Source organism: Amphibalanus amphitrite, unplaced genomic scaffold (assembly GCF_019059575.1).
Source record: "Amphibalanus amphitrite isolate SeventyFive unplaced genomic scaffold, NRLGWU_Aamphi_draft 000007F_arrow, whole genome shotgun sequence".
Taxonomy (NCBI): domain Eukaryota; kingdom Metazoa; phylum Arthropoda; class Thecostraca; order Balanomorpha; family Balanidae; genus Amphibalanus; species Amphibalanus amphitrite.
In genome coordinates, this window is record NW_024881503.1 from 452,131 (window position 1) to 466,306 (window position 14,176).

Consider the following 14,176-nt stretch of genomic DNA (forward strand, 5'->3'; position numbering starts at 1 on the left):
AACTGTAGCATAACGGTCGCGGTCTCTCAGTCGTGGCCGAGTGACTGCCCAGCTGTGGCCGAGTGATAGCCCTAAGCTTCTATAGAGCCTTGCCCTAAGCCCAGTCGTGGCCGAGTGACTGCCCAGCCATGGCCGAGTGACTGCCCGGCCGTGGCCGGGTGATAGCCCGGCCGTGGCTGGGTGATAGCCCTAAGCCGTGGCCGAGTGATGGCCCTAAGCCCGCCGTGGCCGAGTGATAGCCCAGCCGTGGCCGAGTGATAGCCCTAAGCCGTGGCCAAGTGACTGCCCAGCCGTGGCCGAGTGATAGCCCAGTCTCGGCGCTTCCCTGACGAGCCGCTGACGGTGCCGCAGCCGGCGCTGGAGCCGATGCAGATCGACGCGGCGCCCGAGGAGAACGACAACTCGGTGGAGGAGCCGGTGACAGAGGTGATGACCGCCTGCATCGACCTCGACTCCTACATCGCCTCCTACAAAGGTATACAGACAGACCCGATGAAGTAGGCGGAGGAACTGCGACAGAGGAGGGTTGGCGAACGATACTAAGACCAGATAAGATGAAGTACCTACTTTAAAATTTATGAGCAGTTGATTAATTTTCTTGTAGGTAGCTTGCACTGGAAGCAATGGATAAGCATTAGCTTGTGATGGGCATGAATAGTAAATTAGCTTGTGATGGGCATGAATAGTAACGCGCGATTCTTTTGATCATCATTTAAAGGACATGATTTACCAGCTTTCGGTCATTAATTGGCAGGATCGGCCGTACGTACCTGTTGTGTTTCTCATTTGGTTTTTCCTGGCACTGTTGCCTGCCCGCTGCCCCTCTCACCATAGTGCCGCCGCGTCCCCTCTCTGCCGGCCAGGTCTGGGCCAGCTGTACCGGCTCATGTTCATCGCCGAGAGGTGTCCGCCGCTGCGCGTGGAGGCGCTCAAGATGGCCATAGAGCTGGTGCAGAGCACGTTCAACGTGACCATGTACCAGACGCTGCACCGGCAGCTGCAGGAGGCACTAGCGTGAGTGGCGCGCGGATGCGGGAATCCAGCGCCAGACAGCCGAGTGGATGGTCTCGCTTGTTTTGAGTTGTGTACTTTATTTTGCGCTGCCCGAGGAAATATCTCAAATTGCTTGCATCATGATGTAATTCGTTTCATTTTCATTTCTCTATCTACATTTACCGATGTGGTAGCCACTACGTTCTGCTCCATTTGTGACGGGTATTTGCTTTTCGTGTGACAATGTGTACCTGCTTTTCCGTTGTTTCATACTTTTCAATCCTCGAATTTGTTCACAACTCATCACCTCATTCAGCTTTAGAGTGTGCCAGGCCATCCGTTGACTTTCGCTCCACTTGCCGTCTAAATTGCCGTGGATCTATTGATGCTAGTCTGCTGACGCGTCCGTGCTATTTGGTAGTTCCACCCTGCCCCTCTGTATTCCTCGCCATCGTCACTAGCGCTACCTGTTCAAGCATTCCTCTGACCTCCCTTTCAGCTACGTCATTGATAAAACGTGCGTGCTTTAGCTAGATTATTTGATATTTGATACTGTCACCGAGTACTATACCACTTTTCTCGTCCACCTGGTTCCTCCCTGCCCCGGTATCACCCCGCTGACTCCCTGTCCCGTTTCGGTCAGGTCGGGTCAGAGTCTGCCCGATGTAACCGGTCAGGGAGGCGGCTCAGCGGGCGCGCTGCCCCTCCTGGACCAGCAGTGGGTCGAATCGCAAACCAAGCGGGCGGCTCTGAAGGTGAGGATGGGCGGAATGGTGGACGGTGGTACGGGGCGACATCACGGCGCTAAGGGCGGCTGGGGTCGTAGCGTGAACATAATCACGCTGCGTAAAGTAAAGTGGGAAAATATGATATGATCGCTGTAGGTGCCCCGAGGAAGATTTATGTCCGTATGACAATCAGGTATGACACTCCTGACTCCATTATGGTCACATGTGTAATATGTGTCCCGTTAACTTCCGCAGTTTGTTAGGTGCTAGGATCAGTCGCACTTGCGCTGGTTATGCTCGCACATTGGTACAGGCTTTTATGTCCCATTGTGATGCGGCAGGCTCCGATATTATCGTCAGCTGATCGCGCCGGTAACGTGACTTACCCCAACTATCCGTGATCCCTCAAACTGCAGGTGATGCTTATAGACCACGTCCGTATAACTATAGGTTGTCTATGCAGAAGCCCCAAAGCATCGACTCTGCCAGTGTTGTTACCTCCACCATCCGTCCACCAGACTCCGTAGAAAAACTCAAACTGCATAGCTCTAACCCCGCCACACCCTCCACACAGCTGGAAAAGCTCGACAACGACCTGAAGAACTACAAGTCGAACTCGATCAAAGAGTCCATCCGTCGCGGTCACGACGACCTGGGCGACCACTACCTGGACTGTGGCGATCTCAGCAACGCGCTGAAGTGCTACTCGCGCGCGCGAGACTACTGTACCAGCGGCAAGCACATGATCCACGTCTGCCTCAACGTCATCAAGGTGGGAGACATGGAGGAGCAGGGGGGTACTTTGAGGTCAGGAGGGAGGATGGGAGAGGATAGGAAGGGACAGTTTGGGGATGTAGTGTCCTGTGTCAGCTGGGATATTGTGGATCAGGCAGATTGGTCTCTGAAGATGGGTGTACAAAAAATTGAGGGATGCAAATCTTAGTGGTGGTGCATTCAGTGAGAAATAGACTGGGCTTCGTAATCGCTCGTTGTCAAGCAATAATTCCTCGTCAGATTATTACATTGCACGATCTAGCTTTTGCCATGGTTCGTTTTTACAGGCGTTGGTAAGCATACAGTATATGATACACGCATTGGCTTTCTTAGTGCGCTTAGCATCCTGATGACAAGCTCAGTACGACCTCGAATCAGTCGAATGCACGGCGCTTCTACTCCGCCCTCAGGGCTGCGATGTGTGATTTTAGGACTAAAGTACGTATCGCTAAAGTACGTAGGACAAAAGTACGTATGCAAATGTTCGTACGCAAATATACGTAGGCGATAAAGTTCGTATGCCAAAAGTACGTACGCAAATGTTCGTACGCAAAAGTTCGTATGCAAAAGTACGTAGTGCATAAAGTACGTATGTCAAATGTACGTACGCAAATGTTCGTACGCAAAAGTACGTATGAAAAAGTACGTAGTGCATAAAGTACGTATGCCAAAAGTACGTACGCAAATGTTCGTACGCAAAAGTATGTATGCAAAAGTACGTAGTGTAAAATGTACGTATGACAAAAGTACGTACGCAAATGTTCGTACGCAAAAGTTCGTATGCAAAAGTACGTAGTGTATAAAGTACGTATGCCAAAAGTACGTACGCAAATGCTCGTACGCAGAAGTACGTATACAAAAGTACGTAGTGTATAAAGTACGTATGCCAAAAGTACGTACGCAAATGTTCGTACGCAAAAGTTCGTATGCAAAAATCATTCGACACGGCTTGACAAGGCAAATGCGATGGTACCACTGCCGTAGCTCTAGGACCATTTTTGTCGAAGTTATTTGCGAAAAACTAAACCACAGCTCGGGGTCGTTGACCTGACCTCTGACCTCAGGTCACTAAAACTATTTTGGTATTTTTCTCTAGGTCAAACGCTACACAACTGTGCTCGTAATTTGTCTTTATCTCTAAAACTCTATTTTTAGCAGCTATTTGAAGTTTGCGTCTGTGACACCGAAGTTTGCCGTGCAGACTGCAGGGGTCTAGTAAAAATCGACTTTGTGACGTCATCAATGGGGCTAGGTCCAAATTATTTTACTTCAGAAGATGTCAAATTGATGGGAGAAACGGTAATGAAAGTTTCGCTTTCCTATCCGTATAAACGTTCGGGAGCTATCGCAAATATTCGCCAGGGGGGGGGGGGGGCGAAAAACGCCCCCCGGGCCCGCGAGGGTTAATCTAGTGTATGGGGCTTCTTGCCTCATGTCGTGGGGCGTTTTGCCCTGGGGTTGGGGCAAAATGCCCCATTTGCAGTTGCTTCACAAAGCACTTCCTAGCTGGGAGTCCGATCATAAGTGAATGAATTTGAGGGGTGGAATTTAAAGTAAAATGTCCAAAGAACACATTGAGCACAAATTTGGCCTTCCAGGTGGTGTGAGACAAAAGTAGGTACCTATGTAGCAAAATAAATTATCTGGGGCGTCTTGCCCAAGGCTACCCTACTTTATACTCTACGTACATTTGCTATACGTAGGCTTTTGTACGTGACGTACTTTTTTTGTCCATACGTACTTTATACCCTACGTACTTCTGCGATACGTACTTTTGTCCGTGACGTACTTTTGTCCATACGTACTTTTTACCCAACGTACATTAGCTATACGTACTTTTGTCCGTGACGTACTTTTGTCCATACGTACTTAATACCCTACGTACTTCTGCGATGCGTACTTTTGTCCCTGACGTAATTTTGTCCATACGTACTTTATATAGTACGTACTTCTGCGATACGTACTTTTGTCCCTGACGTACTTTTGTCCATGCGTACTTTATACTGTACGTACTTCTGCGATACGTACTTTTGTCCTTGGCGTACTTTTGTCCATACGTACTTTATATTGTACGTACTTCTGCGATACGTACTTTTGTCCGTGACGTACTTTTGTCCATACGTACTTTTTACCCAACGTACATTAGCTATACGTACTTTTGTCCGTGACGTACTTTTGTCCATACGTACTTAATACCCTACGTACTTCTGCGATGCGTACTTTTGTCCCTGACGTAATTTTGTCCATACGTACTTTATATAGTACGTACTTCTGCGATACGTACTTTTGTCCCTGACGTACTTTTGTCCCTGACGTACTTTTGTCCATGCGTACTTTATACTGTACGTACTTCTGCGATACGTACTTTTGTCCTTGGCGTACTTTTGTCCATACGTACTTTATATTGTACGTACTTCTGCGATACGTACTTTTGTCCCTGACGTACTTTTGTCCATACGTACTTTATACTGTACGTACTTCTGCGATACGTACTTTAATCCTACGTACTTTTGCTTACGTACTTTTGTCCTACGTACTTTAGCGATACGTACTTTTGTCCGTAACCCGCGATGTGTCCTTTTGTCAACTAGCGGTAGACATGGCTAACTGTAGTTCGCTTTCCGTCCACCAGGTGTCGGCGCACATGCAGCAGTGGGGCCACGTGAGCAGCTACGTCACAAAGGCAGAGAGCACACACGATGAGAACGAGGTACGAAAGTGACGCGTTTGAGGTGGCTTCATGCGCACCGGATTGTAATTGTTGAGCTCAATTACTAACCTCAGTTGCATTGTTTTACACTGTCAGTTGTTTATCTAAAGGCATGCCTATTGGCTTGATGCTTCAGTATAGCACCTCTCGAAGTGTCGAGTGATGTGTTCACATATTCTCTATTTGACTCCAACACGGCCACATCTGTTCCCCCATCTGTCCCCCATCTGTTTCTTACACCAATTCCACATTTATATCCCTCTCCGGTTCACACCCCTATTCTCTCTGTGACGCGGACATATGCCCTGTCCCGGCAGTCTGCGCCCTGGCGGGAGTCTGTACAGACTAAATTGCACCTGGCCGCCGGTCTGCTGCGCCTCCGACACGGCGCCTTCGAGCTGGCCGCAAAGTCCTTCCTCAAGGTAAGACAGCACGCTCGTCGCCAAGTCATTCCTCAAGGCAGCATGCTCGCTGCCATCTTCCTCCCAAAGTAAGACTGCATACCTACTCTCTATAATATCAGACAGCATGTCTGCCGCCAAGTTCTGGCAGCATTTTTACTGTCAAGTGCTTCCTCAAGGCGAGACAGCTCGCTCGCCACAATGACCTTCATCAAGGAAAGACGGCACGCTCCGCGCCAATTCCTTCCGAAAGTAAAACAGAGTCGCCTTTCCCAAGGGCTCATGTGGTTTCAGTTTTGAAAAAAAAAATAGTGTGATGCCAGGATGCTGTAATGGTTGTGTGACGTCTTGTTGGTTCACCAATTTATCTCACTAGAGAAGCTTCCTTCCGCGTATCCATTTCGGATAAGAACCTGTTTACAAACCTCACAACGAAGCAGCCATCAGCGCAGCAGTCTTTTTTTTTTTTGTTGACAACATCGCTATTCCTTATCGATTTCGCTAAACGACCTACTGCATGACCGCACTTACCTTCTTCCTGGAAGAGCACCATTTCACCTCCTGTCACGGTTTTACGACAACTCATGCATTTTTAAGCAGTGTACCATTCCACTGATTGCAGTTTGATCCATCAATTTTCCCAGCCTAATGGGAGGCCATCAATGCCATGATTCCTTCAGAGTTAATTACCGTCTGGCGGGGGCCAGCTCCACGCCACCTGCTCGCCTTGTGACACGCCTAGTTAACTGGCGAGAGTGAGATGCTGGACATCCTCCCGGGGGTGGTCGACCTTTGCCAGACTGGCTCTGGCATATGATCGCACCATGGCTTGCTGTTGGGAAACCGCTAGATGAGAGGACATTGGATCAACTGTTGTGAAACAAGCATTGGAAATAGGATTATCGTCGTGGGGTACTGGTGCTGCATGAAATATACTCAAGTCCGCGGGCTGTGTCGTTGCATGTTGAAAGTGACAGAAAGAAGAATACGAGTAAGCGTGCCATTTTCGACGTTCCTAGAAGTGACAGCGCGGTATTTTCATGCTGGCTGTTGCGTCCACTTGGTGGAAGTAATCACAATACATGTGCTTGCAGTTGTGTGTAAATACCTACCTGTGTAGATTTTCGACATTACTGTTGGCGTTGTGCCTATCTCTAGCTCTCCGCCGGCCGGGGAGGTAGGGTCAGGTGGATTTGGGTGATTATATGCCAGTGTAGCGATACGACATTTCGGGGTCTCGGCACGCTGCCGACCTCGCAGTTACCCGCTGGCTCCCGCCCATAGCGGGGAAATGGAGCATGAAGGGGCTGGGCATGGCGGCCTCTGCGGTTTGCTCGATGGATGTTATGTATGCACTGTATTGCCGTTATGGACATTTCACACATGGCGTGGCGAACACTGCCTGTGATGTTAGTTAGTTGTTTGCTTGTTTATTAGAGGTGGACGGGCAGTATTAGACGTATACAGCGCGTAATGGTGGCAGCGTGCGGTATCGGGTATCGGTATGTGCTATTGCGACTGCGTTTTGCAGCAAGAACTAGGCGTGGTGAGCAGGGCTGCGGAGTCGATGGATTTTCGGCGACTCCGACTCCGACTCCGACTCCGGCTTTCAAAAACCAGCTCCGACTCCGACTCCGACTCCGGGCAGAATTGTCGACTCCGACCGACTCCAACTCCCGACTCCGACTCCGCAGACCTAGCAGGGCTGCGGAGTCGACAGATTTTCGGTGACTCCGACTCCGACTCCGGCTCGGGTTCCTAAAATCGACTCCGACTCCGACTCAGACTCCGGTTACAACTGTCGACTCCGACCGACTCCGACTCCGACTCCGACTCCGCAGCCCTGGTTTTTTTTTCTGGCAGAATAATTTATTTACACATAAAGAAGACACAACACACGTCGCACACACAGATTGACACTTAGAATGAGTCCACAACTTAACACTGAGTACACACAAAAGCAGTTGGCAATAGACACACCTATGTAGATAATAGACAATGACATTACAGGTACGTCCGGGTATGCCTCAGCCCGTCCCGCACTGGGCTTGGACGGGGCTGTTGGCCCCCGCCCGCGCCGCCTCGCACCTACGTGCGTCTACCCACGCGAGGCGGCGCCCCCTGACCACCGGCCCGCCAAGCGCGGGCCACAGGCGGTCCGCGCGACGGGCCGGCGGCCCGGCCTGCCCTGCATATGCAGGGGGCCGGGCACGGGTTAGCCCGGATGGGGTAGGGCGGGGGCCACGGATCGCACGAGGCGATGCTCGCTCGTTACGCATTTCGCGCAATCGCGCCTAATCGGTGCAGCCCGGTACAAGGGACCGGGTTATAAGTTCACGCGTGTCAGAACAATACACAATTCCCCTCAGCATCAAATACCTTATGCCACTTCTTAATTACATCTTCTACGACATTATTTTTCTTTTCGATCAACATCTCTGCTTTGAATTCTTGTTTGAGGATGTGTTTGAATGTTTCAATATCTATATTATCACCTACATGTTGCCCTAGTTTGCAATTTATTATATAATTCTTACACAGGAGAATTATAAGGTTAACAACAGGAGGCGCATCACATATTCCAAGTAACATATTTTCGCTAGATGTTTGACGATCAGAAAGATTAAAGGAACGTTTTAAAGCACCAACGATTATCACCCAAAGGTTTTCAACGTCTTCGCAGTCGCAGAAAAAGTGTTGTAATGTGTCCACGGCGAAACATTTCAAACAGAGTGGGCTACCAGCTATCCCCCTCGTACATAGGAATTTCCTGGTGGGAATGTACCGATGAATAATCCTATAATGAAGTGACTGTAATCTAGTAGATTTTGTACAATTATATGGGATCATGTAAATTTTACTCCAGTTAGCAACGCGTGCACCTTCTTCCGTCCATTTAATTTCCGCTCTAGGTTGATGTTTGTCGATCAGTCTCTTATAATAGTGATGACTTCTGCAGTGTTCCAACATGACTTTAGACGAATTACTACCTAGAAAGAAAATGTTTTCTTTGTCCTCCGACGTGGCCACACTAAGTGGGTTACCTTTAATCATGTCTTTCCATTCCTTTGGGATTGACCTTCTCAAAGAGTTAATGGTGAGAAAGTCTACATTTAATCGTGGGAACTTTCTTAGAATCTGCGCGTAGTTCAAAAACTCGCCGTTATCGCCAACTAAGTCGTCAACGTATCGTATTCCACAACTGTACAGGGCTTTGTTGAATGTGTGTCTGTTGTTCACCTTAATTTTATCGTTGTGCCAGAGATTTTGCAGTCGGGCTTGAACGGCATTGTTTACTGGTGACGTATTTATGTTATGGAATATTGATATTATGTCTTTATAGAATTGAGGAACTTTCAGTTCTCTTAAATATGATTTGGCGTTGTTGCTCTTAAGAAGGTCAGTTATATTGAATTCCCCTAAACGGCGTTGTAAAATAATCCGCCATGGGGATTCGGAACAGAACGCCATTCTTTTAATCCAGGATAATTGTAAAGCTGTGTAGAAACAAAAAATATCTACAGCGTTTAGACCACCATTTCTAATCGTTTGCACTAATGTAGCTTTGGCCACTTTCGGGGGTCTGCCTCTCCAAAGAAAATTCATGAGCAGTCTCTGAAGTTCGTCCAAATCTGCCTTTTGAATAGTGGCACACATCGACAAGAAGACGATCTGGGAAGCTAGCAGGGTTTTTGACACCACGATTCGACCTTTAATCGTCAAACTACGTTGCGACCATGAATTTAATATACGCTTTACTTTAATGGTGATTGGTGCAATGTTGTCAGCGCCACACGGGCCTGACGCACAGAACCAAACTCCCAGAATTTTGATTTTTGGCACAGCTTCAATGGCATGAATGGATTCGAAAGCGTTCGACCGTTTACCGAGCCACATGAGCTTTGTTTTGTGGATGTTAAGTTCAAGTCCAGATGCCTGTTGGAATACTTTTATGACGTCTAAGGCCTGCTCGACAGAATCTTTGTTGCGGAGAAACAAAGTACTGTCGTCAGCATATTGACTGAGTTTAACTTCTTGACCACTGATCACAATGCCCTGAATATTCTGCATGGACCGTATCTTAATCGCTAACAACTCCACCGAGAGGATGAACAACAACCCGCTGAGAGGCGAGCCTTGAAACGTCCCTCTGGTACACGGGAACCAGTCAGAAGTATATCCATTATTGGAAACTGTGAGCTGAGCACCCGTGTACAGCAGCGTAATCCAAGATCGCAAGTTTGGTCCAAAGTTAAAGCTTTCGAGTGTGAATTGCAAAAAATCGTGTTCGATCGAATCGAAAGCATTTTTGTAATCTAATGCAAGTAGAATTCCATCTACGTCGTCTATTTTGCAATATTCTATAACATCTGACACCAGCCTTAGATTTTCACCGATATATCTGCCTTTTAGGAAGCCAGTTTGACTTTTATTGATCAGTTTATCTATCACTTTTTCAATTCTTAACGCAATCACTTTTGCCACCAGTTTATAAATAACATCAAGTAAGCAGATTGGCCTTTTGTTTTCCAACATTCTTTGGTCACCTTTTTTGGGGATTAACGTTAAAACACCTCTACGATGGGCTATAAAAAACATTCCCTGGCTTCGCGCCTCATTTACATAATCAGTCAAAAGCTCACCTAGATCATCCCAGAACAGGGCGAAAAATTCTGCAGAAAACCCCGATATTCCTGAGGCTTTATTCAATGCCATTTTTGATAGGGCAACTCTTCCTTCTTCTTTTGTGATCGGTCCCTCACATGCTAGCTTTTCTACCTCAGACAGCCGTTCTGCGTTGTTATCAGGTACAAAATAACTATACTTATCGCGTCCTAATGATTTTGACTCGTAAAGATTTCTGTAATAATCGGCGCATGCATTTAAGATTGCTTTATTGCCCCTAACTGTGCTACCGTCTATCTCCTTAATCGCGGTGATATTCTTTTGCGCGGCTCGTTGTTCCACCATTCGAGTAAAGTACTTTGTTGACTTTTCGCCCTCTTCTATCCACTTTGCTCGTGAAGCAATAATAGCCGATTTTCCCCTTTCTTGTTTAATCTCTTCCAATCGGCTGCGTGTACTTACATATTCACTTCTCACCTGCTCACATGGTGCCTGCGCCAATTTGGCATCTAAGTCACATAATTTGTTATAAATTGCGTTCTCTTCCTTTCTTATCTCGCGAGCTAATGTTCTGCTACGCTTAATTGAAATTACTCTAATTCTACTAAGCATCATTTCCACTAAAATACCCTTATGCATATCGTCATCATATTCTCCTATCTTATTAACGGCTTTTCTTATCTCATCTTTTACTGATCTAACATAAATGTCATCTTTCAATAGGTTGTTATTAAATCTCCATATTCCGGGTCCACGTGGCTCGACTGACATATCAATGCTCAACACGACGAAATTATGGTCACTAAGCAGCCCCGCTTCAATCTTGGCCTTAACCGAGTTATACTGTACTAAGCTAGAGCCAACGAATATGTAATCGATGCGTGACTGCTGTAGCGGTGTCACTCGTCGCCATGTATACTGTCTGCTTGCTGGATGCTGAGCTCGCCAGCAATCCTGAAGTGAAAACTCATCTATTATGTCGCGCAGCTTTGTAGAGGCTCGTGATTTTTTGAACGCTGTACTATCCGTATCCAGTGGATCAAGCTTTATATTAAAGTCACCTGCCAAAAGTACCTTGTGGCTGTTATAGCACAGTAGCAGCTCTCTGACCGTGTCAAGAAATTTACATTTATGGTCTTGGTTGTCATTGGCTGGTCCATAGACACCGATGATTGGCACATTACAATCCCGTAACACGATTTCGGCGACCGCGAATCGACCTTTATCGTCTATCTGACTCGCATTAACGTTAAATGCGAATCCGGGAGGAAACAATATGGCAACACCGGCCTGGCCCGATTCAGAACCGTGAGAAAATATCATTTTGCCCTTCCATTCAGTTTTCCATCCAAATTCCATACTTGGTCTTGAATGCGTCTCCTGTAACACAATGATGTTTTTCGAATATGCAATTCTGAGATGCCGGAAAATTGATCTTCTCTTTATGCGGTCCCGAAGACCGCGAACATTAAATGTAACAATGGACAAATTAAGAAGGCTTTGTCTATCTTCTTCCATTACACAGGTGAACTATGAACTTCCAAAAAATGAATCTTAAGCTGACCTTCAACGGCATAAGGTATCCCATGCTCAATCCTATCAAGTTCGCAACATCTCCGCAACGGCACAGTAGCCGATGCAACTGAAGTTCTAGATCATTGCAGCATCTGATTGAACACTTCATGTTTTCGGTCAATATGCGCCTCCGTGGCTTATAGGCATTAGCTTTTCTGATGAAAATTATCCCGTCCTGACACTCTGAATCCAGTTCACAGTAAAACAAGTAAACACTTCCCACCCCAACCAAAAACCCCTCATCTGGCGCCCCGAACTGAACAGGCGCACCCATACACCGAGCCTGTCGGAGTGTACCCCCGGGCGGCGAGCGGCCGGTCAGCCGACGGGGTGCTGCTATGTGCGACCGGAACACGCACGTTGCCTAATACACGATATTGACGGAGTCAGTACGACCGAGCTGCGGTATTCTACATACTCGTAGTCAGCTGTCCCTCTCACTTAACTTAACAGCCGCTAGCAAAGACCTGCAACCCGAACCGCTCGATACTGGACCAGAACCTGCCGCTGTACTGCAGCTTTTTACCTTAGACCACTCAAAAGAAAAAAAAAAACTTGGTAGGTACACGAAACATTACGCATCTTAACTCTATTAAGAAAACCAATCAACACACCGCACGGTTAAAAAGGATAACGAAGCAAGGCGGAACTCTATATATACCTCACGCAACTGGCAACGACGACCGGTCTGCGATCGCGACGTCAGCGAGACCTGACGCAATTCATAGGGCTTACCGAGTTTCACATAGGTCCACCGACGCGACAGGGAAGCCGAGTGTCTACCCGCTCTCATCGGTCGGCGCCGACACCGACGCGGAGACCGCGGCGGACGACCGCACCGCACCAGACGCGGGCGGGGACGGGGCAGCAGCCGGAGCGACCGCGGCAGCCGGAACAGACGGCGCCGCCGGAGCGACCGCGGCCTCCGGAACAGATGAGGCAGTCGAAGCGGCCGGAGCAGACGCAGCAGCCGAAGCCGCCGCCGGCGCACGCACGGCATGCCCCCCGCCCCCGCGCGGCGCCGGCTCCAACGAGGTCACGGCGCCCCCGCCACCGGCACCAGCGCGCGGCCCGCCGGAGCGACCGGCCGGCACGCGACCCGCCGAGGCCGAATCGGGGGGCGGAGGGGGCGGGAATCGAGCCCCTCCGAGGATGCGCCGCAGGTGCTGCTCGTCGGGGACGCTGATGTTACCGCCGCCCCTCTCCCTGCGGCACCAGACAACTCCGCGACGGCTGAAAACTGAGGCGACCAGCTGGCCGTTCTCCGGCCGCCTGGCACGAAGGAGCTCCTGGTACAGAGCGGTTCTGGTCGGCGTGAGGCTCTCCGTAATGTAGAGGGGGGCCAGACTGTCACGGCGTGCACCAGGCGCCGAGCCCCCGCGGCCGAACAGCGAAAAGCGGCTCTCATAAATGTCATCTCGCAAGCGACGTTTCAGGAACTTGACAATCACTTTATTTTTCGCCGACAGTCGATGTGCGACTTGAATATCCGCCGTGACCAGTTTGATGCTCGGCAGCCGTTTTCTGATAACTTCGACCACAAGTTCTTCGATGTCCTCATGGTCGTCGCGGCGCCGAAAATCATCGCACGTAAGGATCAGGGACGACAGTCGTCGATTAACGTCCATGCTTTCAACCCGCTGGGTTAGATGTTCGAAGGCGCTGTCGCGGGCTTCTAGCTGCTCCCTGAGGCGACGGATCTCGACGTCGCGATCCATCAGTTCTCCCTCTACTTGTTCCAGTCGCATCTGCAAGTGTTGTATTTGCGGCTCGTACAAAGAAGCGACTTTAGCGACCGCACCGTCAATCATAGTCTGGATTGTAGCCAGTGCCCTCTCGCTGAGCTCCACACCCTCCGCGGCCGGCCGCTTAGCCCCGGGCGAGGTCGAGTCCCGCGGCGACTGGGAGCCGCGACTGGGTGCACGGCGCTTGTTAGCTGCGACTCGCTTCATCATTTCAGGCACAGAAGCTTGTCTGATTGAGGGTTTGTCGTTTCGTCTCTCGATGCACTCAACGTCTGACGCGGCACAATCAGTGTTGAATTCGTCACTGTCTGAGAGCATAGCGACACAGATCAACGGACCGTCGCAAGTGTTTATCACTCAGCTCACGAGCCAAGCAGCATGGGTGTACCATGGCACCATCGCACGACTCTTTTTCACAAACTGCACTTTTCACTGCACTGTTCTCGAACAAAGGGCCGCCGCCGCCCGGCGGTAACGGAGCCGGTCACTCGGCCATAGGCTGGCCTCACTGACGGCTGACAGGTACCGGACCCGCGCGGAGCGAACCGTCCGGCTCGGCGACCGAGGCGATACGACATTTCGGGGTCTCGGCACGCTGCCGACCTCGCAGTTACCCGCTGGCTC

At 49.3% G+C, this 14,176-nt stretch overlaps 1 protein-coding gene across 3 annotated transcripts in view; it reads left to right on the forward strand.

The window, feature by feature from the left end:
- The window catches only part of LOC122378372 (COP9 signalosome complex subunit 1-like), a 62,846-nt gene that overhangs the window by 5,117 nt on the left and 43,553 nt on the right, over positions 1–14,176 (forward strand). For all 3 annotated transcript variants that reach the window (XM_043359360.1, XM_043359378.1, XM_043359367.1), the window contains exons 3-8: positions 352–475; positions 864–1,014; positions 1,637–1,748; positions 2,296–2,493; positions 5,128–5,205; positions 5,523–5,627. In XM_043359360.1, the coding sequence (XP_043215295.1) occupies positions 352–475; positions 864–1,014; positions 1,637–1,748; positions 2,296–2,493; positions 5,128–5,205; positions 5,523–5,627 (768 nt within the window). The remainder of the gene's footprint in view (positions 1–351; positions 476–863; positions 1,015–1,636; positions 1,749–2,295; positions 2,494–5,127; positions 5,206–5,522; positions 5,628–14,176) is intronic.